Genomic DNA, 20,858 nt, shown 5'->3' with positions numbered 1-20,858 from the left:
ACAGTTGTGGTTGCAGACATCTGTATAAATCTATAGTCCCAGCATACAGGAGACAGAAGCAGGAGATACAGTTCAAGGCCAGCCTTTTATGTATAGTATGGCACTGCCTCAAAAGTTCTTGTATGTCTGTTGTCATTCTGTCACTACTAATATGAGAGGAAAATAATGTCGCGATTTTTTATTGTTCTTTAGTGTGTAGTCTCCCAAGACTTGAGCATAGTGAAGGAAAAAAGAGTTATATGTGTGTGTGCAATATCTTTAAGGGTTGGTAATGTTGAGATCTGGCTTGGTCGTCGCTGACTAACAGAGCCTCTTTCCCAGTGATTTTCTCTCACCTTTTACTCTTTAACATTGGCTTTTATAAACAAAATCTGGAAGCAAAATGAAGAATTTAGTATGTTCAATGAGTGAGTAACACAAAAATTATTTGTGTTTTAAAAATCCTAAATCTAGCTGACTCTAAGAACTGTGCTTAATTAATGAGACATGGAAGAAAAATTCTTGAGGTATTTGATTTCTATTTAAATCCGCACTTAATTTATTGCATAATTTGCATATTCAAAACAGTATATTCAATTTAATTAAATATTAAAATAAGCACAGCTCACTGATGAGACTAAGCATAAAGTTTGTTATTTAAGAAAGGGGGGTGTTTGTGGGCTGGAGAAATGACTGGGTGGTTAAGAGCACCAGCTGCTCTTCCAGAGGTCCTGAGTTCAATTCCCAGCAACCACAAGGTGGCTCACAGCCATCTGTAATGATTTCTGATACATCTTCTGGCATGCAGGTAGAGCATTCATATACAGTCAGTCAGTCAATCAGTGTAGAGCACTCATATATAATCAATCAACCAATCTTTAAAAAAAGGAAACGGGGGAAATGTACGGCCTTGTTTTGATTTTCTTTCCTGTAGATCCATCTCTGCTGTGGAGACCAGTCACTCGGCAGTACAGAAATACCTCTAAGTGGATTACTGAAGAAGGGCAGCACAGAGATTAACCAGCATCCAGTCACAGTCGAGGGTGCGTTTACCCTTGACCCTCCAAACCGAGCCAAGCAGAAGCTCGCTCCTGTTCCTGTCGAGCTGGCCCCAACTGTGGGAGTGTCAGTGGCTCTGCAGAGAGAAGGCATCGGCTCCCAGGCAGGTGGCGACTCTGCTTCCATTTGTCAGTTCTCCCATGCTCATGGTTACAAAAGCTGACTCTTTGTAGAATTCCCTGGCACACAAGTATTTTATTCTTCCTCTCTAGTGCTGTGCATTTTTACCATCTCTCTTTTCTGAATACAGTTTCAGAAAGCCCACTAACTGCTTTGCAGTTTGTGACTGTACACTGGGCCTTGGCCTTTGGGACAGTCTTCTGTGGTGGAAACTGTGTTTTCCTGCTCCCAACTCATAGCTGTTTATGGTGCCAAAAGGCATCTGGTGAGAAAGGACATACGGTTTGGAGTCTGCAGCAGTGCTACCTTTTACCTCAGCTAAAGCATGATTCTTGGTGCATTAGTACTTCCTTCTCTCCTTGACCATTTCTTGTTCTCCTTCTCCTCTTCCTTCTCTTTTCCCTCCTCCTCCTCATCCTTATCCTCTGTCTCCTCCCCATCCTCCTCCTCATCCCTCTCTTCTGCCTCCTCCCTATCCTCCTCCTCAGCTACCTCCTTTTCTTCCTCCTCCTATTATTATTATGATGATGATGTTTAGCTTCACTAACAGGTTAGTTATCTTGTTCTTTTAAAGGATTTATGTATATGTATCTGTGTATATATAATTATATATATATAAAATCACACACACACATAAACTAAAGATAGGAAACTGAAATGAAAGTTTAAAAAGTACACATGGAAAGAGCAGACTGGGTGGGGAGGGTGTGGGACAGGGACAGGCTGTGGAACTGTCACACCCATGTCTAGGCTTGCTACCATTGCCCTGTCTTGGTTCCCAGGGCCTAACTCTAACATGCCAGGCCTCACCTCTTTTCTCAGATGACCCTTCTTAGCCATTAGGATGCATTTTGGTACTCAGCTCTGGATACTGTATTTCCTTCCTGTTCATCTTCCTTTTTCTGGTCCTAGATGCTTTAAGGAAATTTGCAAATTATGAAGAAAAATAGACTAGGAATATCCAGACTGGGAAAGGAAGCGTGTACTTTCTAAAAAGCAACGCCAAGTTTTTTGCTTAATTATGAAGGAAAGTATTTTGCAAATTATACTTTATTTTTAAAAATTGTTTTTAGTCTTTAATTGAATTAAAGACCCAGAATGGACATGAGCCTGAGCACTCACAGAAGAGAGTTTTAACCCCCATAAAGGAGAAGACACTCACTGGGCCAAAATCACCAAGGGTGTCCCCTGCCCCACCTCAAAACCAGACACCTCCAACCAAGGACGATGCCACAGAAAGTGAAGTGGAGAGCCTGCAGTACGATAAGGAGCCGAAGCAGGTGGTGAAGGGTAAGCCATGCTTCTCCCACTCGGGAGTGGGATCTACAGTCATTTTAGTCTGAGGACACTCACGGGTGCTTAGTGAGAATCAGAAATCTGTGGGGATGTGAAAAATCTCAATTTACTGTATAATCTCAATTTACTAATAAATTTTTAATAAGAGTATGGTAAGGCCATTGTACTTTTATAAGTAGTCTATTGAAAAGAAATGAAAGAATATATATTTTTCAAATAGTTTTTTTTTTAACACTGAAATTAAAAAAAAAATAGAGCCATTAACTGTTTCCTATAGTAAATTTTGTAATAAGAAAGTTTGGGAATGTGTGTATCTAGTGTTTTTTTTTTAATATTTATTTATTTATAGTTATGTGTAGTGTGTGCGTGTCTGTGTCTGTGTGCGTGTCTGTGTCTGTGTCTGTGTCTGTGTCTGTGTCTGTGTCTGTCTGTGTCTGACTATATGTCAATGCAGGTATCCAGGGAGGTCAGCAGCAACCCATCTCTTTGGAGTTACAACACTTGTGAATGGGTACTGGGAGTCAGACTTTGGTCTGTGCTCGTAATCATCACTGTGTGATGTTTGGTCTGTGCACTTAATCATCTCCAGCCCCATATGTATCTACTTTCACAAAGATAGTCCATTTACTGCTAAGGCTCCGTAGTTAAGAACCAGTAGTGTAAGTAGGCAGCGTAGACTGGGAGTCCGATAGCTGGGGCCTAAGTTTACCTGCATCATGGAGTAGCAATAGGACTTAGTTATTAAGCATCTCTGGTCCACATTAGGAGTGGACTACATAGCTCTTGTCTTTCTAACATGTAACTTTTATTGACCTATTTTGTATGGGTAAAAACTCACTTAGTTTATTAAAAGTGTTAAACGTACATCTACAGTAAATCTTATCTAGCTGTTCAGATGGTCAGCCATGCACAGGTAAAGAGTGAAGTTGCTGTCTGATTGTTGCGTCACTGTTCCATTGTGTAACCCAGTTGACCTTTGACTTGTGATCTTCCTGCCTTACTCTGAAAGGCTGGAATTCAAGGAGCAGCCTACCATGCCTCACAGGAAACCTTTTCTTTACACAGTTTTAGAGTGGGAATTTTGGCAATTTAGAACAAACCACTGTTTAAAATACCCAAGGTAGACTCAGTTCCTATGTTCACAAAGCAGACCTGTCAGACTCTGTGCTTGAAGGTATAGGCGATGAGAGCTTTAATGTGTTTAATGCGTAGGCACTGGTTCCATACCTGCTTCGCTGGCCCAGCCAGAGGCGACTGGCAACCCATCAGAAGTGGTGACATCGGGGCAGAAGATTGCTGTTCCAGCAACATCACACCACTTCTGCTTTTCAATAGACTTGAGAAGCATCCATGGCTTGGAAATTAGTTTTCCAGTCAACTGCATATTGAGGTACGGTGTGTTTTTATCTGGGGAAATTGCCCTTCTGTATAGGGAGGTTACCTTAGAAGATGTAGCTGCTGTGAAACCAGTGGGCTGAAGGCAGCAAACTGTCCTAGTGACTGCATTTGAACCTGAGTGGCTCTGGGAATCGGACACTGGGAAGCTTATCTATTCTGGTATAATACTTATAATCACTGACTGGTGCTACCATTTAAAATGTAATGTTAAGATGTTTTAGTTGCTTATTTTCTGGAGGAGAGGGACTACGGGTGAAAACCATGGTTTTGTATCTGATTTTTCTGTAAGACTGTAATACAGTGGATGTTATATTCCTAACACCTACATTTTATAACTGTATGTATAAAAGCCATGCTTAATGAAATTTCGACAGAAAGAATTACTGCATATAATCAGGTAAGTGGCTTTGTACAACAGTCTATTTAATACTGCATGTTTGTAGACATCACAGACTGTGATAGAAGTTAAATGTATTGCAGTGTTGGGACTAGAGGCATACCTGAATTCAGCTGCAGAAATCAGATTGTTCTTGAGCATGAATTTTCATTTGATGCTCTCAGGTTGTTTCTCCATCTCCCATACTTGGGCATGAGTCGTTCACAGAAACAGAGACCCTGCACTGGGAATTCTCCATCTCCCATACTTGGGCATGAGTCGTTCACAGAAACAGAGACCCTGCACTGGGAATTCTCCATCTCCCATACTTGGGTATGAGTCGTTCACAGAAACAGAGACCCTGCACTGGGAATTCTCCATCTCCCATACTTGGGTATGAGTTGTTCACAGAAACAGAGACCCTGCACTGGGTGTGGCCAAGAATCAATTGAGTGCAATCTCCAGAATGCAGCTGCTCTCAAGGGGCTTGTTTCCTCTGTTTTAGAAACTGAATTGTTACTTAGGGTCTCTTCTTCCCCTCTCACTGCCTTAAGGCCTTTGCTGCTACAGCAGAGTATGGTCTTAGTAGACCCAAAGAGGGGCAAGAGCATGCAAATGGGTACCACCTCAGATAGGTGCCCTGACAGGGGTCTTTAACAGTCCCGTTTAGGGAGTACTAATTCTGACTTTTCTGTCTTGCTTCTTGCTATCAGGACAATTTGTTTAATGGTTACATGCACACTTTATACCAATACTGACATTATACCAATTATATCTGGTATTAGGGTTTGTAAGAGAAATGAACCAATCAATTTAGGAGGGTGACAGATTTAGAAATGAATCTATACATGAAGGACAATAGTAATTCACGTGATAAAGAAAGAGGGAAATAATATTCTAAGCAGGTAATATATGCTGAGGACCTATTTGTCACGTAACATGGAATTACCCTGTACTGGATTGGTGTTTGATTCATGGGAAGCACTTTTTAGAGTACTGACCATTAGTTCTATTTGTTCTGTTCTGTTTATATCATTATGCTCTACACACACAACTGGGTAATGAAATTTGGGATGTAAGACTGGTATTTGAAAATAAGTATCACCTGCAGGTCTGTTTGGATATTTCTCTTTTAATTGCTAAATGCTGCAGTAGGATGGTAGGAGCTGACATTGTAGGCAGGAGCACTGAGACAGCTCGCTTCAGTGGCTGAGCAGTTGTACAGGACTCGGGTGACATGCAGGATATATGCTGAGGTTAAGTTTGATTATAGTTTCATATTTGAGTAACAAAATGCAAGGTGAAATTTAAGCAAGCATTGCAATATCTATAAATTTATGTTTAAATTTAGTTTACACTAAATTTATAAATTAAAATTTAAACTAAAAGCAATTAGGCTTCTTACATTTAATCTAGTGTGATTTTTATGATGAAATTGTCTGTCAATTTGGTGTATGCATAATATATTTGTATTTTTTTGTCTTGATTTTCTGTTCAAAGACAGAATACTATAAATGTGTCCTTTTGGCACTGCTTAAGAGCCTTTTAGCCCATAAGTATCAGGCCATTACTGTATGAAGGAAACTAGGTCTCTAGTTCAATACATCAAGTATTTCTCCAGTGCCTACTAGATTGTAGGAATTGCTTGTTCCTGAATAGCCTTCTAAACAAGTCATACATAGTCCAGGGTCTTTACTTTATCTTAAAGATTGTATATGCCCATAATTTATTGTATGCTGTTTAAACCATCTGGCCTTCTGTGTCAGCTCTGGAGTGCACCATAAGACTTGTGTCTCCTGTGTTCTAGGTACTCCTAGAAGGGTACACCATAAGACTTGTGTCTCCTGTGTTCTAGGTACTCCTAGAAGGGTACACCATAAGACTTGTGTCTCCTGTGTTCTAGGTACTCCTAGAAGGGTACACCATAAGACTTGTGTCTCCTGTGTTCTAGGTACTCCTAGAAGGGTACACCATAAGACTTGTGTCTCCTGTGTTCTAGGTACTCCTAGAAGGGTACACCATAAGACTTGTGTCTCCTGTGTTCTAGGTACTCCTACCCATTCTTCGGCAGTGCAGCTCCTATTATGACTAACCCTCCTGTAGAAGTTCGGAAGAACATGGAAGTTTTTCTTCCTCAGTCTTACTGTGCATTTGATTTTGCAACTATGCCTCACCAGCTACAAGACACCTTCCTAAGGTAACATATAGACCCTTGCAAATGAGATTCCTTCACAGCATAGATTTATAATATATATTTATAATACATATCTAGCCCCGTAGTAGTGTATGCACTTGAGAATCAAGAAATTAGTTTACTGATGTCAGTCCTGCCTGCCCTGTTGCATGGTTTCTTATAGTAAGTCCCACCGTAGTAAGGGTTAAGGTAGTCCGTGGACCAAGAAGGGAAGAAGACTATTTCATATGGCTCATTGGGCCACCAAATGTAGTATATTTTCCTCACTTTCATTCCAATATAGTTAGGGGAAGTAGATTTTTCAGGGAAAATTGGCCTGTGACATCTGCTTTGCTTAGCGTATCATACCCCAAACACAAGTTCTTAAAGGAAGAGTGGAGGCTAGCTCGAGATTCTGTAATGACTTGTGAAAATAAGTGTTCAGAGTTCTCTTTACTGCTCAGAGATACAGAAGACAAGTAGTGGTTCAGGTGTGCTCCTGGGGAGCTGACCTTTAACTGTTGTGTCAAATAACTTCCCAGGTAGCAAAACATCTGTTGTTTGGAAAGGACTGCTTCAGGCTTGATAACATGAACATGGTTTCTCTCCTAGGATTCCACTGCTTGTAGAACTATGGCACAAGGATAAAATGAGTAAAGACTTACTCCTTGGGATTGCAAGAATTCAGCTTTCTAACATCTTGTCTTCAGAAAAGACCCGGTTTCTAGGTGCTAATGGTGAACAGTGCTGGCGACAGACTTACAGTGAGAAAGTGCCTGTCATAGCGGCCCAGGGGTAAGCCTCACTAAGATGCTTCAATCTTCATGCTGTCTTGCTGGTGGATTTGCTTTGACCTGGGGGTGGGTTTATTTTAATTTCTCTATTAGCAGTTTGATATTTACTTAGAAAAGTATAAGAGTTTTATGGTTACAGGATAATGATTCTTGTTCAGACTGCTAAGTATTTAAGTATTCTTTCCATCCTTAGCCTGATAATTATAAATTTTATTATGTATTTACATTTTGTGAGAGAGGGAGCATGGAATCTTACATGTGTGCATGTGTGTGCGTGCGTGCGTGTGTGTGTGCAGAGGTCAGAGGCCAACTCTTGCAGAGTCAATTCTCTCCTGCCACCAGTGGGCTATAGGAATTGGACTTAGGTTGTCAGGCCTATGTATAAATGCCTCTCTCTACCATCTCACTGCCCCTAGGCTGGCATTTCTTAAAAAATTTGTGTGTGAATCTGATTATATATGTATGTGTACCATATGTGGAGATTGGAAGAGGGCAATCAAATTCCTTGGATCTGAGTTCCAGGCCCTTGTAAGCTACCTGATCTGGGCTCTGGGAACCAAACTTGAGTCTTATAAGAGATGCAAGTTCTCTTGACAGCCATCAGTTTGATGGTTTTATAATTAAGGAGCTGTTAGTTACTGTTGGTTTGCTCTTCTGTTTTGTTTTGCTTGTAGCCCTGGGGGTTCTTATCCCAGGCTCTGTGTACACTGGGCAGGTGTTCTGCCGCTGAGCTCTGGCCCAGCCCTTAGGATCCGCTGTTTGTATTATTTTAAGTTAAACTTATAATTTATTTTGTGTTACTTTTCATTAGGAATGATGTGATTCTTCTTTCCATTTGAAAAATATTTTAAAATTTGGCTGAAATTTAAAGAATGAGAATGTTATAAACACCAGCCTTCAGTGGCAGTTTTGAAAATATATTCTTAGTGTCTTGGGATGTAGCAATGGGAAAACACTTGCCTAGCATGCACAGTCGCTAGGTTCAGTCACCAGAACTTAGAAAAGAATAATGCCCAGGTTAGCTTTTGTCAGCTGAACATAACCTAAAGTCAGCTGGGAAGAAGGACTCTGAAGTGAATTATGGCCTTGATCAGATAAGTTGGCATGTCTGTGTGGCGTTGCCATAATTCCTGACTGATGTAAGAGGGTTCAGCCCACTATGGTGGTGCCCTCCCGAGGCTGATGGGCCAAGAGTGTATAAAAAGGGCAGCTGAGCATGAGCCAGAAGACCCAGTAAGCAGCATTCCTCTGTGGTGTTTTCTTCTGCGCCTGCTTGAGTGCCTGCCCTGGTTTCTCTCAGTGATCAATTATAATCTGTCAGACAAATAAATGCTTACCTCTCAAGTTGCTTTGGGTCATTGTTTTATCACAGAAGTAAAAAGTACACTAAAATAAGTAATATTGTTTCTTTTACTTGAACTTTATTGCTACAGTGCAAATGTTTACCTTTTTAAAATTGACAATAAAAAATTAGGTTCAAATTAATATTATAGACCATTTATTCTCTTTTTAAAAACTAGTGAGAATGTACAAAAAATAAGATTAGAAAAAATAAGATTCAGCAAAAATCTGAGGTTTAAAAGTATCTCTGACAATGCCTCCTTACTCCCACCCATCCAGACCACATCAGGAGACTGGAGGGTTTGTGAACCCTCCTTCCTTCCTGTGGAGCAGTGCCTGGAGCGCCAGTTGTTTGGGTAGCAGAGAGCTTGTTTATTTCCATTCTTGTTTGGAAAAGAAACTCTTTTAAAGCTTGGCATTGTTTTCTGTTGTCACCAGTAGACTATGTGGTTATGTATTAGTGACTAACATGACTCTTAGTAGTCATGAACAGCTGAAGCTCTCCCAATCCTTCTGTAATTATTTTCATCGATCTGCTTTGTAGGCAGAAGTTTAGATCTACTAAATGAGAACTTTGACATGTGCTCAGAGCTTTTCTTTAGCATAATGGTGCTTCATCTAAAATATTTTTCTCCTTACTCACAGCACCCACATGGAGGTCAGTAGACAACTTTGTGGAGTAGGTTTCTTCCTCTGGATTTCAGGGATCCCATTCACGTCATCAGGCCTGGTAGCGAGGGCCTTTACCCACTGGGCACTTGCTACCAGGGAACTTCGTTTTACTTAAAAACTGTATGTATGTAGTATGTATGTATGTATGTATGTATGTATGTATTTAAATTAGTAAAACTGGAAGAAAAAGAATGTGGTTTTGGTTAAGAGGCTGTTAGTAATATAAGATCTATTCGTTAAAGTTGTGTTTTACAAAGGTGTTTGGGCTATAGACAATACTATTTTTGAGCTACTAAATTTTTTTCTTGAATGTTTTGTTGTTTGTTATTTAATAAGTAATGGAGTTCTGTGATACAGACGCTTATAATTATGACCAGAGTAGCATATAATTATCTTACTTTCATGGGTTGTCTTGAAGCACATGTGTGTGTATTCATTCCAGGAAAGTAGACAGTTTGAATAATTACTTAACCAAGAGTATCGAGGCTGCTGAGAACATTGCACTCTGTAAATGGAGGTAGTAAAAAGTCAATTGTGCTGGATGGAATTCTGAGGAAGAACTGTTGCCTAACATGCATAAAGCCCGGGCTTCCCCAACAAAACAAAACAAAGAAAAAATATACACATTTAAAAATTAATGCATTTGACATGAGAACTCAGGCCTTACTCAAACAAAAGAAGGTGACACTGTCAGTGTGCGCACTTGTATATCTGCAGCGGCGGAGAGAACAAGGCTGCTCACACCTTTGATCCCAGCACTCAAGAGGCAGAGGCAGAGGCAGAGAGGCAGAGGCAGAGAGAGGCAGAGAGGCAGAGAGAGGCAGAGAGGCAGAGAGGCAGAGGCAGAGGCAGAGGCAGAGGCAGATCTCTATGAGTTTAAGGTTAGCCTGGTCTACATAGCAAGTTACAGGCTCGCCAGATCTACTAAATATTCATTAGCAACAATTACGTAGGCTGTGTGACTTTTTATTTTTTGGAACAGATGCACAGCTATTTAGGTAAGTTTTAGTAAATGTAAGTATTAAGGTGCTGCATTGGTCAGTAAAAGCACACACTTGAGAACTCCTGAAGCCCATGGAGGCTGGCTCAGTTTGAGCTTTAAGAGTGGGGTACGAGAATTATTTCTTACTCCTGTGTATACAAACAAGGGAAGTGGAAGGAAATACCAGTTTCCATGAACTTTACAATAATCCTCATTGTATTTGTAGGTCAAATAACAGGATAGTAGACCTTTCTTACACAATGACTCTGGAGGACTATGGCCTGGTGAAAATGCGTGAGATCTTTGTATCTGAGTCATCTCAGGTAAACGCAGTTGTTAATTCCCGACCCGACCCGGGAGCTAAGGTGTTTCTGGGTGTCCCATTCGCCTTTCTTTCACACCCTAGGGCATGTCTGCTGTGGGTCAGAGGGCGTCTCCTCCTCCTCCTCCTCCAGCTCCTTGCCCTTCTGAGATCCAGGTGGAGCCCCGGGAGACCTTAGAGTACAAGGCTGCACTGGAGCTGGAGATGTGGAAAGAGATGCAGGAGGACATATTTGAAAGTCAGGTAGATGGAAATGATGCACTAATATTTGTTTTGCCCGCCTAGTTCATTTTTTCCTTCTCTACAACTGAGTTTTCTCTTTATGTTTTGTCTACAGTTTCTGAGACTGTCAACAATGTTTTTGAGATTTATCGTTTAGTTATGTGAATGCATGTGTGTTGGTGTGGGTATGTGCACACAAGTGTGGAGCTGCCATGAATCTGAGAAGAGCACTGGATCCCTGGAGGCTGCACTTGTGGTCCTGAGATGTCTGATGTGGCTGCTGGGAGCCAAAGTTGAGACTGCTATAAGAGCTCTTAATGGCGAACCCCTCTCCATCCCCACAGAGCCTTCCTCAAAGAAAAACATAAGAATACTCGAGATATAGTAGTCTCATAGCTACTACTCAGAAAGATTTCCCTGAATTTGACCACTGTTGTTGGGAAAAATTAATGATGAGGTGGATTTGGTTTTAGTTTTGCTTTGTGATAAACTCTGTACCCCTGACTGGCCTGGTACTTACTATGTAGACCTGGCTAACCTCCGACTCAGAGGTGTGCCTGTATGTCCCCAGGTACTGGGATTAAAGGTTTGTACTGCCATGCTGGCCTTACAATGTCTCTAATCTTAGGCACTTATTCTCCTTCTCTCCTGAGATGACTACTGTCCTGCGTCTCACGGCAGGTGACTTAGAGACCAGAACTCACTACCAGCTCTGATGTTTGCAGAATAATACTCATACGGGATTATTTCACTCAAGAAAGTACCTTTTTTATGCTTAAATTTATAAAATTACAATGTGCGTGTGTGTGTATGCGCATGCACACACGTACTTTTGAAGGGATGTGAGCCTCTATGGGTTGGTTCTCTACTCCCATGTTGGTCATGAGTTAACAGTTTGAGGTCTCAGGCGTGGCAGCAAGCACCTTTATGCTCTGAGTTATGTCACTGACCTCTAACTTTGAGTTTTGAGAGCATCTCATATAGGACAGGCTGACCTTACTAAGTAGGATGATTAGTGTCAAGAATGACTGGATCTACGTCCACTTAAAGTACTGGAATTTTGGATGTGTGCCACTATATGTGGCCCAATCTTCATTTTATCTGTCTGTCTGCTTATTATTTTAAAGACTAAAACAGAGGGACTGGATAGATGACTCACAGTTAAGAGCTCCCATGTGGCAATTCATAAGAATCTGTAACTCCACTTCCTGGGGATCTGATATTTTATGGCCTCTGAGGGTGCCAGGCACACACATATAAGCAGCAAAACACTTACACATAAAATTTAAAAGTAAACTTAAAAGGTTTTGGGGGTGTAAGGTGGCTTAGCAGTTTAGACATTGGCTGCTCTTTCAGAGGACCTGGAATAGCACCCAAATGGAGGCTGACCTACTTCGGGTTACTCTTGTTGTGATGAAACACCATGACCAAAGCAACTTGGGAAGAGAAGAGTTTATTTTGCTTTCACTTCCACATCACTGTTCACCATTGAAGGAAATCAGGACGGGAACTGAAACAGGACAGGAACCTGGAAGCAGGAGCTGAGGTAGAGGCCATGCGGGGTGCTACTTCCTGGCTTGTTCAGCATGTAGCAGGATTACTACTAACTCAGGGCAACTGTCGCCACCCACAGTGGACTGGTCCCTCCCCCATCGCATCAGTCATTAATTAAGAAAAGCCTCATAGGCTTGCCTACAGCCTCATCTTAGGCATTTTCCTAATTGAGGTTCCTCCTCTCAGGTGACTTCAGCTTGTGTCAGTTGACATAGCCAGCATAGAGGCTCTGTATGTAACTCCAGTCCCACAGGACCTGATGCCCTCTTCTGGCCTCTTTTAGGCACCAGGCAGAGAGAAACATGCAAATAAACCATTCGTGTACACAATATAAAAATAAAACTTTAAAGATATTAGTAATCAGTTTAAGTTCCTAAACTAAAAAGTTCTTTTGCTCATTTGAAATATTTGTCTTTTTATATGACTTTTTTCTTTCTTTTACAGCTGAAGCAGAAAGAACTGGCTCACATGCAAGCTCTTGCAGAAGAGTGGAAAAAAAGGGACCGGGAAAGAGAGTCACTAGTGAAGAAAAAGGTAAAGAAAAGGCTGGTTTAAAAACCCAAAGAGGAAAGGAGAGAGTGTCTGTGATAGTAGCTTCTTACTACATTACAGGGGTTTTGGAAGGAATAAACGTTTTAGTTCTTAGCACAAAACAGACTTAGACTTGAATTCCTCATGCACTTTGAACTAAGCCAAAAGAAAAGGACCCTTTAAAGTCTCCATTTCTAGGAAACGTTCATTTAAATGGGCCTGCACATACCTTAAATATTGTCTTCCTTTTCTATTTGAGCTTTATAGAATAAGTGATGTGGATAGGACTCACATTTTTATTATTGAATGCAAGGTTAACGTTTTGAAGTTTTTACTTTGAGACAAGCTAAATTCCTCCTTGAACCATTTCTTTTCATGCTATTGTTCTTTAAGATCAGATGATGAGCTAACGAGAAATTAATAAAATTGCTACAGTGGGACAGATCCGGCTATGCCCTTGCCTACCTAAAGAGGTTGTTTCAGTACATGAGGCTAAAAGTAAAAAGATAAAAACCAACCATACCAAAACTAGGAGGTAGCACGGTGGTAGGCATGCATGCCTGGCACGTGTGTGGCCACATGTCCAGTCCTCAGCAATGCAAAGCACGGGACAGGAGACCCTCACCAAGTAACTTTGGGTTTGCCCTTATTTTGGTGATAGAGACTTTTTAGTTGCTGTTTTTATTGGTTTGCATGGATACTACCATTTCTAGCATCTGAGCTTGAATGTAGGAGCCCATGACTACTTAGTAACTCTTCAAAAATCAGGCTGAGGCTGGAGACATGGCTGTGTTAGAACGACTACTTAGCAGTCACACAACATCCTGGGTTCCACCACAAATAAAGAAATAAAAATGAAAATAAAATAAAAGCGGGTAGATTTTGATGCTACCTTGCACTTACTCCTCACATTTGAAGGCAGATGTGGAGTTGCTCTTTCTTCAATCCCAAGTACATTTTAAAAATGAAAGATTTCCTTTTCTTAAAGTGCTTTATTTTGAAAACATTTTGAAACTTGGGAGGTGCTAAAATACATGATTGGTCTTACAAAACCTTACAAGGCACTGTAAAGTCAAGTCAGCAGGGAGAAAGACAACTTTTCTTGAGTAAGAGGGCCTTTAAAGCTAGTTTCTTTGCGAAGCTCACTATAGTATTTTTATGAGCACAGCATTTGAGCCCTTTCTGTCAATTTCTTGTTTTCATTTGAAGATTTTTTTTAAATAATACATTATTTCTTTGGTACTTTGATAGTTTACCTGAATGAATATGAATACTGGTTGCTGTTTTGCATTCTAGAATAGCTGAAATTTTAATTTAAATTAGATAAGCTTACCCTGCATTCCTGGAATTGAGTAGATACTGTCTGATAAGTCCTGAAGGCATTCCAAACAGAAAAGGCTCATTGAAGATGCTTGAAAACAGGCTCCACATTAAAATGTGGATGGTTTGTAAGAGGAAGAGACATCTCACACATCATAGTCTATAGCTTCCTTTTAAAAATAGGCCACTTGGAGTCAAATGCTTTTTAAAAAACGTTCTTAGGAGGAAGGGAAAGTGCACAGAACTGCAGCCCAGGTTGGCGAGGAGCTCTGAATGAGCGGGTGCTACATGGAGGAGGAGGGTACAGTGGAGGCTGGCTCACCAGTGCGCATGTCCCCAGAGTGTCCAGTGCTCTCACTGTTAGCTTTTCGGCCCATCTAGACTGTAATGTACCATTTCAGAGAGGACAGTACCTGCATTTTCTATGTTCTGAGGTTTGGATGACCCTATTGAGAAAAAGTTTAGAAGACGTTTAGATGACGATTATGTATATGTATATGTATACACACACACACACACACACACACACACACACACACACACACACACAGTATGTAAAGAGGATTGTGGAGAAGAGGTACTGGGTTTGTAAGAACTGATGAGGTCCTTACAGCCACTCGGTTTACGGTCTGACCCCCAAGTAGTTACTGTCACAGCTTTTCTCTCACTAGACAAAAGCTCTGCTCATCCTGGCCTGGCCTGTGGAGCCCCAGGGCTTCTTTCTCTGTGTGCTGCTCACATTCTGTGTGCCTGCCTCTCACATTCTGCTGTCATTACTTCTGGTTTTCATGCCAGATCCAACATTTTCACACTGAGTTGACTGGTTTGTCTCAGGGCCTGTCCTGTGTATTGTCTTTGTTCTGCACATCCTCACCTGTTGGGTGATGTCATCCTCGCTTGGCATTGTGTGCACTGTATTGTATACACTACACACAACTGTGTGAGCTACATCTTTTCTACTGCCGTCCCTGACTTCTTCCCTGCAATCTGTTTGGCCACTGCCCTGTCTGTGCTGTCTGCCAGCCATGCCTCAGGTCCTGCATACCTGAAGTCAGTGTTCATCGCATTCTCTCTGGATTTGCTCCACTTGATTCCCATGTAAATACCTGACGTTATCTTTTCCTTAGTTGTTCAGACTGTAGGTAAGTCCTCCTTAGTTCCCTTTACACCTGGCCCATTACATCCATTGGCTTCACAGTGAGACATCCATTGGCTTCACAGTGAGACAGTGTTTTGGAAAGTAACCCCCTTTTCACATCCAGCACCATTTCTTCCTCTAAGCTATTTTGATCTTGCTTCTAAGAGTGCAGGTTACGGTCTACTTAGCTTGTCTCATTCCTTTTTAGTCTCTTTATCTTGTTGTGCCCTTGTCAGCCCGTGTGGTCTGTGGCGCCTTGGTGTCCTCCTCTACCTCATGTCCTCTCTGTCTGTTCCCAGCGCACTGGCTTCCAGAACTCCTCACATGTGCTAAGCCTCCCCCTTTCTAGGAATGTGCGGAACACTTGCCTTGGGAGATACTTCTGTGATCTGCTCAGAATAATCTCAATGAAGCTTTCTCTGATTGCCGTATCCAAAATAGTGTCCCCTTTTCTGTCGTAGGCACCCAGTCTCCCCTGACTGCTGTATTTTCTTCCTAACACTGACTAACATTAGATGTGTACTTGTTTCCACAGAAGACAGGTTCCCACTTGTGTTTTGCCCAGAATATTCTAGTGTATAGTAAATAGTTACTAAAATAAAAGATATATATTTAAAGAATAGACATGTTCAACGGTCATTAAGTAGGTATGTATGTATAATTTGGGAGTCCCTGGTGGGGTCCCTGAGAGGTCGCTGCATGAGAGCAGGTATCCAGAAGCAAGTGTGGTGTGAACAGACATGGATGTTTGGGTATTTTACACTGTGGTTTGGCTGAGATGTACTCGCCACAGTTTACAGAAACAAAGTCACATGTTGAGGTGGGAGATTGATGTGCCAGTCCTGAGAAAATCAAAATGGAGATGTGGGATTCTGCAGTCAGATTAAGAATATGGATAGTGGGTACAGTCAGGCTAGGTTTACAAACATCTGGGATTTTTTTTTTTTTTTTTTTTTTTTTGCCACCAATATTGTGACTAGGAATTTTAAGTAACTAGGATTATGGACTGATCCTGTAGATGTGGTTTGCCCTGGGCTTTGGCAGTGCGTCTACTGTGTCTGAACCAGTAAGGCTGCATCTGGATATCATATTTGTGAAAGGATTTAGTCCAGGACCTAGGTGTCTGTCTCCTACGTTAGAGTGAAGACACTGAGGAATGTAGAAGTCCTAGTATGTAACGTAGCTGCACTGTGTGCTGATCTCGGGGAAGGACAGTAAGGAGGGACAGAGATACTGCCGTAGCCTCGGATGTGTGAAGACAAACTTCTCTTTTCTTCCTCTATAGAACTAGGATACAAGGGTAGGTTTCTAAGAAGTGTCAAACCAGGCGTTGATTAGCCATAGGAAAGAGGAGATCTGGGTAGGGCCTAGGTCCTAGAGCCTGGGCAAGGCAAAGGTAGAAAATGGCTGTGGAAAGTCCCAGTGTCACATGAGCTAATGGCCAAAATGGAGAGTCCTCCACCTTGAGTGATAGCTTGTTATCCTGAATAGAGTTCTAATTGTAAAACAGACCTTGGGTTGGATGTGACCAACTTGATCAACATAGTGAGTTCCAGGACAATAAGCTGCCAAGAGAGCATCTGTCTCAATAAAACAACCAAAATTCAGCCCATGGACCTAAAGAAATGGCTACTGGTACAGATGCACAGGATTCTTCCAGCACTTGACATCTCAGTAGGAGAGCAGGCTTTCTTGGGAGACCCCTGTGCAAATGTCCATACAAAAGCATGCTTATCTTCCTTTCTCGGAAGAATTTTCGCTCTGAATTGGTACATGTTATGTTTCCTTCTCATTCTCAAATCCTGTTTTAGTGAAAGTATGTGTTGTCTTGAACATGAAGATCATTTTTCTTTTTTGTGTTTTAGGTAGCTGAGTACAGTATTCTAGAAGGCAAACTTCAACAAGCCCTAACGGAGCTCGAGAGCCGAGAGCAGCAGCTTGTCACTGCAGAGACAGAGGTACCCAACATCTCTTCATGCCCTTTCTCACTTGTCCTGTGCGTTATGTGGTCTGCACTGCATGGAAACTGCATTTCCCCATGCTACACGTGGGGACAGCTGCCGCTGAGCTGGTACAGCAAGTTCTGATTCAGCAGAAAGTCAGTGTCACTCAGGCAGTTTTGCTCACTTCTCCAAGTGTGGTTTTGTTTTAACTTCATTCCGAGTAAAGAATGGTTATTTTCACTGCCTAGAAAAGAGAAGCTGGGGCATGTTCAGGGCCATAAAAGCCTGAATATCCCTTTTATTCATTGAAGGTTCGATCCCAAGTACCTATAATCCTAATATTCAGGAAGCAGAGTCAGGAGGATCATGAGTCTGGAGCCAGCCTGAGCTACGTAACTAGTTACAGAACAACCTGGCTACAGAGAAGAACAAGTAGAAAAGACTGGAGTCCAAGGCAATGTGGAAGTTTAGCATTACACATAGTCAGCAGTACATTTGGTCTTAACTAGACTGTACCTAGGCCTTTTCTATAAAATAGACATGCGTAATACACCTAAACTTGTAAGTATATAAAACATAAAGTAACTATACTTTTTCATATTAAATTTATATGTCCCTTCTCTAACCATAATGTTTCTTAAGATTTCATCAGTAAACCTTATTCTGACCTTACCAGTGTTACATTTCTGGAGGTTTTTATTAAGTTCAGTGTGTCTGTCAGTTTAAATCTTTCTTCTACATCAGTGGTTCTCAACCTTCCTAATGCTTCAGCCCTTTACTAAGTTTCTCATATGTGGTGACCCCCAACGATAAAATTTGCTACTTCATAACTGTAATTCTGCCACTGTTATGAATTATAATGTAAATACCTTTGTTTTCTGATAATCTTTGGTGGCCCCTGTGTAAGGGTCATTTGACACACACCCTCCCACCCCCAAAGAGGTCACCACCCACAGGTTGATAACCACCGTTCTAAATAGTTAGGCAGAGATTAGAAACTTCTAGTTGAGGGAGTAAACTCAGTCACATTTTTATATATTAAAAATAAGTGTTTTAAGTGTTTTTTTAACTGAATTTATGTAAGTTGTGGTTGTGTAGATTTTTCTATAATAATTATATATTGTAATTGTAATTACCATTGAGTGATTGAAAATATACATAAACATTTAAGTCTAATAACTAAAGAGTACGTGAAGCAAGTTTACAGATATTCTTTGTTTTATATGCATTCATTTGACATGCATGGGCACTTGTGTGCACATGCTGTTGGAGGCTAGAGGACAGCCTTGAGGCATTCTAAGGAATACCATCAACTATTTGAAACAAGGTCTCATTAGCTTAGCGCTCATCAAGCAGACTGGACTTGCTATAGAACTCCTGTCTCTTCCTCCCCAGCACTGGTAGTGGGCACCACTGTGTAGAGTGGAGGTGGGGTGCCTAATACCTGAATAGTGTTCTAAGCTTGGATTTCTTGCCACACATTGGGTGCCAAATGTAGTGGGATTTCTTGGACCCACCAGGAGAATAACATGGAGACTTATTAATTTTATTATAGCTTAGGCTACCTCCCAGCTAGCTCATCTGCTTAGTTAACCTACCATACTAGTCCATGTCTCCGTTACCCCTCTTTCTCTGGTACGTCCAGCTTTCTCGGCCTCCATGTTCTGCTGGTGAATCCTCCTGCCTCTGATTCTTCTCCCAGAGGCCCTCTCTCAGACTGGAAGTCCCACCTTTCTTGCCCAGCTATTGGCCATCAGCTCTTCATTAAACCAATCGGCAAGTGAGGAAGGTATAATTATTTACAGCATACTGAGGTGGTTGATGAGACATAAGAATGACAATACCAAAGTCACTGGGTACTCAGCTCTCTGTGGGTACAGCATTAACAGTTGAATGATACAGACTTAATACTGTGTACTCCAGCAACTGTGCTCTTCTGTGGGTGCTGGGAGCCTTGCTTGGGTCAGTGTTGCTATACGACAGCTACTTTATGGACTGAACTGTCTCCCCAGCTCAGTATGTACTGTTTTGAATGCTGACTGATCTAAGGTGGACTATGCTGGTGGTGATAAGCTAGCCACCTAATGTGCTTTTCTTTTCAGCTTCAAAGAGAGAGAAAGGAACTGCAGTTAGAACGAGAGCGGAACCTTCAAGAGCTGCAGGACTCTGTCCGAAGGGCCAGAGACGACTGCGTGCACCAAGTGGAGCTGGAGAGGCTGAAGCTGAAGCAGCTGGAAGAGGACAAACACCGCCTTCAGCAGCAGGTGCTAGAACTGTCTACTTCTAGAAATGCTTCACTGTGAAGTGCTGACACCACTGTGATTTGGACTGCTGTAGTCACTGCCCAGAGAGTCCAACTGAAGTTGGATTTCGTTTTTTCAAAAGTTAAAGCCAAGGACTGTGTTAGTATAATTTTCTTATTCTTAGAACCATTTTTGTGAAATGTTCATTCCAGGTAACTTAAAATTAAAGAGTTTTTTTCAGTAAATCTCTTTTTAACAATGTTGACATCCATTAGGACACTAATGCCTTAAGTGTTCTAAAACAGTTCAGTGCTTTCCAGAACCTGCATTTTGAAAGCAGAGTTCTGCTGTCCTCTTGTTCATCACGGTCCCTTCATATGCCCACACCTGTATGCAGTTGTTACAGTCCCCTCATGGCTGGGTCTGTTGTTGCTGGTCTCGCAGAACCTCTCTTGCTGTTACTGCCCTACCTTCCTCCACCCTCAGGCCTCCTGTGCTGTCTGCAGCCTTCTTTCTAGGCACTAGGCTTTCAGCTTGCTCCACATTTATATTCAAGACCTTTCTCTGCACTCGTCTTCCATGTCAGATTGCTGCTTTGAGTCCTTCACCTTACCTGGACATGTTTAAGGCGCTTTAAACCAGTATGTCTTCCCGTTATTCTTGCCGAGTTCATGCTTCAGCGGCAGCCTCTCCAGCCCCACTTGGCACACACAGTGCACAGTGTCATATATGTCAGTGATGGCCATCTGAACTTATGGTGCAGCAGGGTAGTTTTGAAAATTGGGAAGCATAACACACTTGAAACCTACTACTGCCATCTCACCGTTTATAGGGAACGATGAGGATCACGAACCTCTACCCATCTGTCTGTCTGTCTGTCTGATGTCATCCCCACTCTGCACCTCTGCCTTGTAGTAGAAAATTATTGAAATCCTGGCCTGGGGTTTCTACCCCGCCTTTGGTTATTGAGTTCCTGGATAAAGCCCACACAAACCAGCCTCAACAGCACAGTAGGTCCGTGCTGCTAGACTGCCTTCCCAGATAACCCCCGGCCGTTACTCACTATTCTCTATGTTCCGTCTGGGCTGCTCAGAATCCAGTCGGGCAGCCCTCAGGGCACATTTTTATGGCTCAGCTAAGCCATGGCAGCCTTTCCCACAAGACCTCATTGTGTTCTGTTTTCCATGGGCCCTGTGTATTCTGAGTCCTTCCTTTACTTACAGTAAAATATCACTTACCCAAATAATATTTTCAAGCTTATGTTAAATGTACTCCTGGAATATCGCTTTCTTGCTCCTTTTCTTTACAACGTGCCAGTTTTTTTTCATTTAGTGATCACTTAATCAGTCTCAGATTGTTGCTCCATAAAACCCTCGTTGTTTATAGTTCTGTCCT

At 41.7% G+C, this 20,858-nt stretch overlaps 1 protein-coding gene across 6 annotated transcripts in view; it reads left to right on the top strand.

Moving 5' to 3' along the window:
* Positions 1-20,858, top strand: part of Cep120 (centrosomal protein 120) — a 62,115-nt gene that overhangs the window by 16,640 nt on the left and 24,617 nt on the right. For 2 of the 6 annotated variants that reach the window (NM_001191697.1, XM_063277302.1), the window contains 10 exons: positions 914-1,141; positions 2,232-2,448; positions 3,667-3,844; positions 6,276-6,425; positions 7,014-7,196; positions 10,417-10,513; positions 10,597-10,755; positions 12,733-12,822; positions 17,143-17,235; positions 19,323-19,484. In NM_001191697.1, the coding sequence (NP_001178626.1) occupies positions 914-1,141; positions 2,232-2,448; positions 3,667-3,844; positions 6,276-6,425; positions 7,014-7,196; positions 10,417-10,513; positions 10,597-10,755; positions 12,733-12,822; positions 17,143-17,235; positions 19,323-19,484 (1,557 nt within the window). Of the gene's footprint in view, positions 1-913; positions 1,142-2,231; positions 2,449-3,666; positions 3,845-4,413; positions 4,623-6,275; positions 6,426-7,013; positions 7,197-10,416; positions 10,514-10,596; positions 10,756-10,849; positions 11,334-12,090; positions 12,281-12,732; positions 12,823-17,142; positions 17,236-19,322; positions 19,485-20,858 lie in introns of those variants that run through there. The other 4 variants (XM_063277303.1, XM_063277304.1, XM_063277305.1 and 1 more) reach the window with 4 other exon arrangements.

The sequence above is a fragment of the Rattus norvegicus genome, chromosome 18 (assembly GCF_036323735.1).
Source record: "Rattus norvegicus strain BN/NHsdMcwi chromosome 18, GRCr8, whole genome shotgun sequence".
Taxonomy (NCBI): domain Eukaryota; kingdom Metazoa; phylum Chordata; class Mammalia; order Rodentia; family Muridae; genus Rattus; species Rattus norvegicus.
The sequence above is the reverse complement of the archived record's forward strand: the minus strand, read 5'-3'. Positions and strand labels throughout refer to the sequence as shown.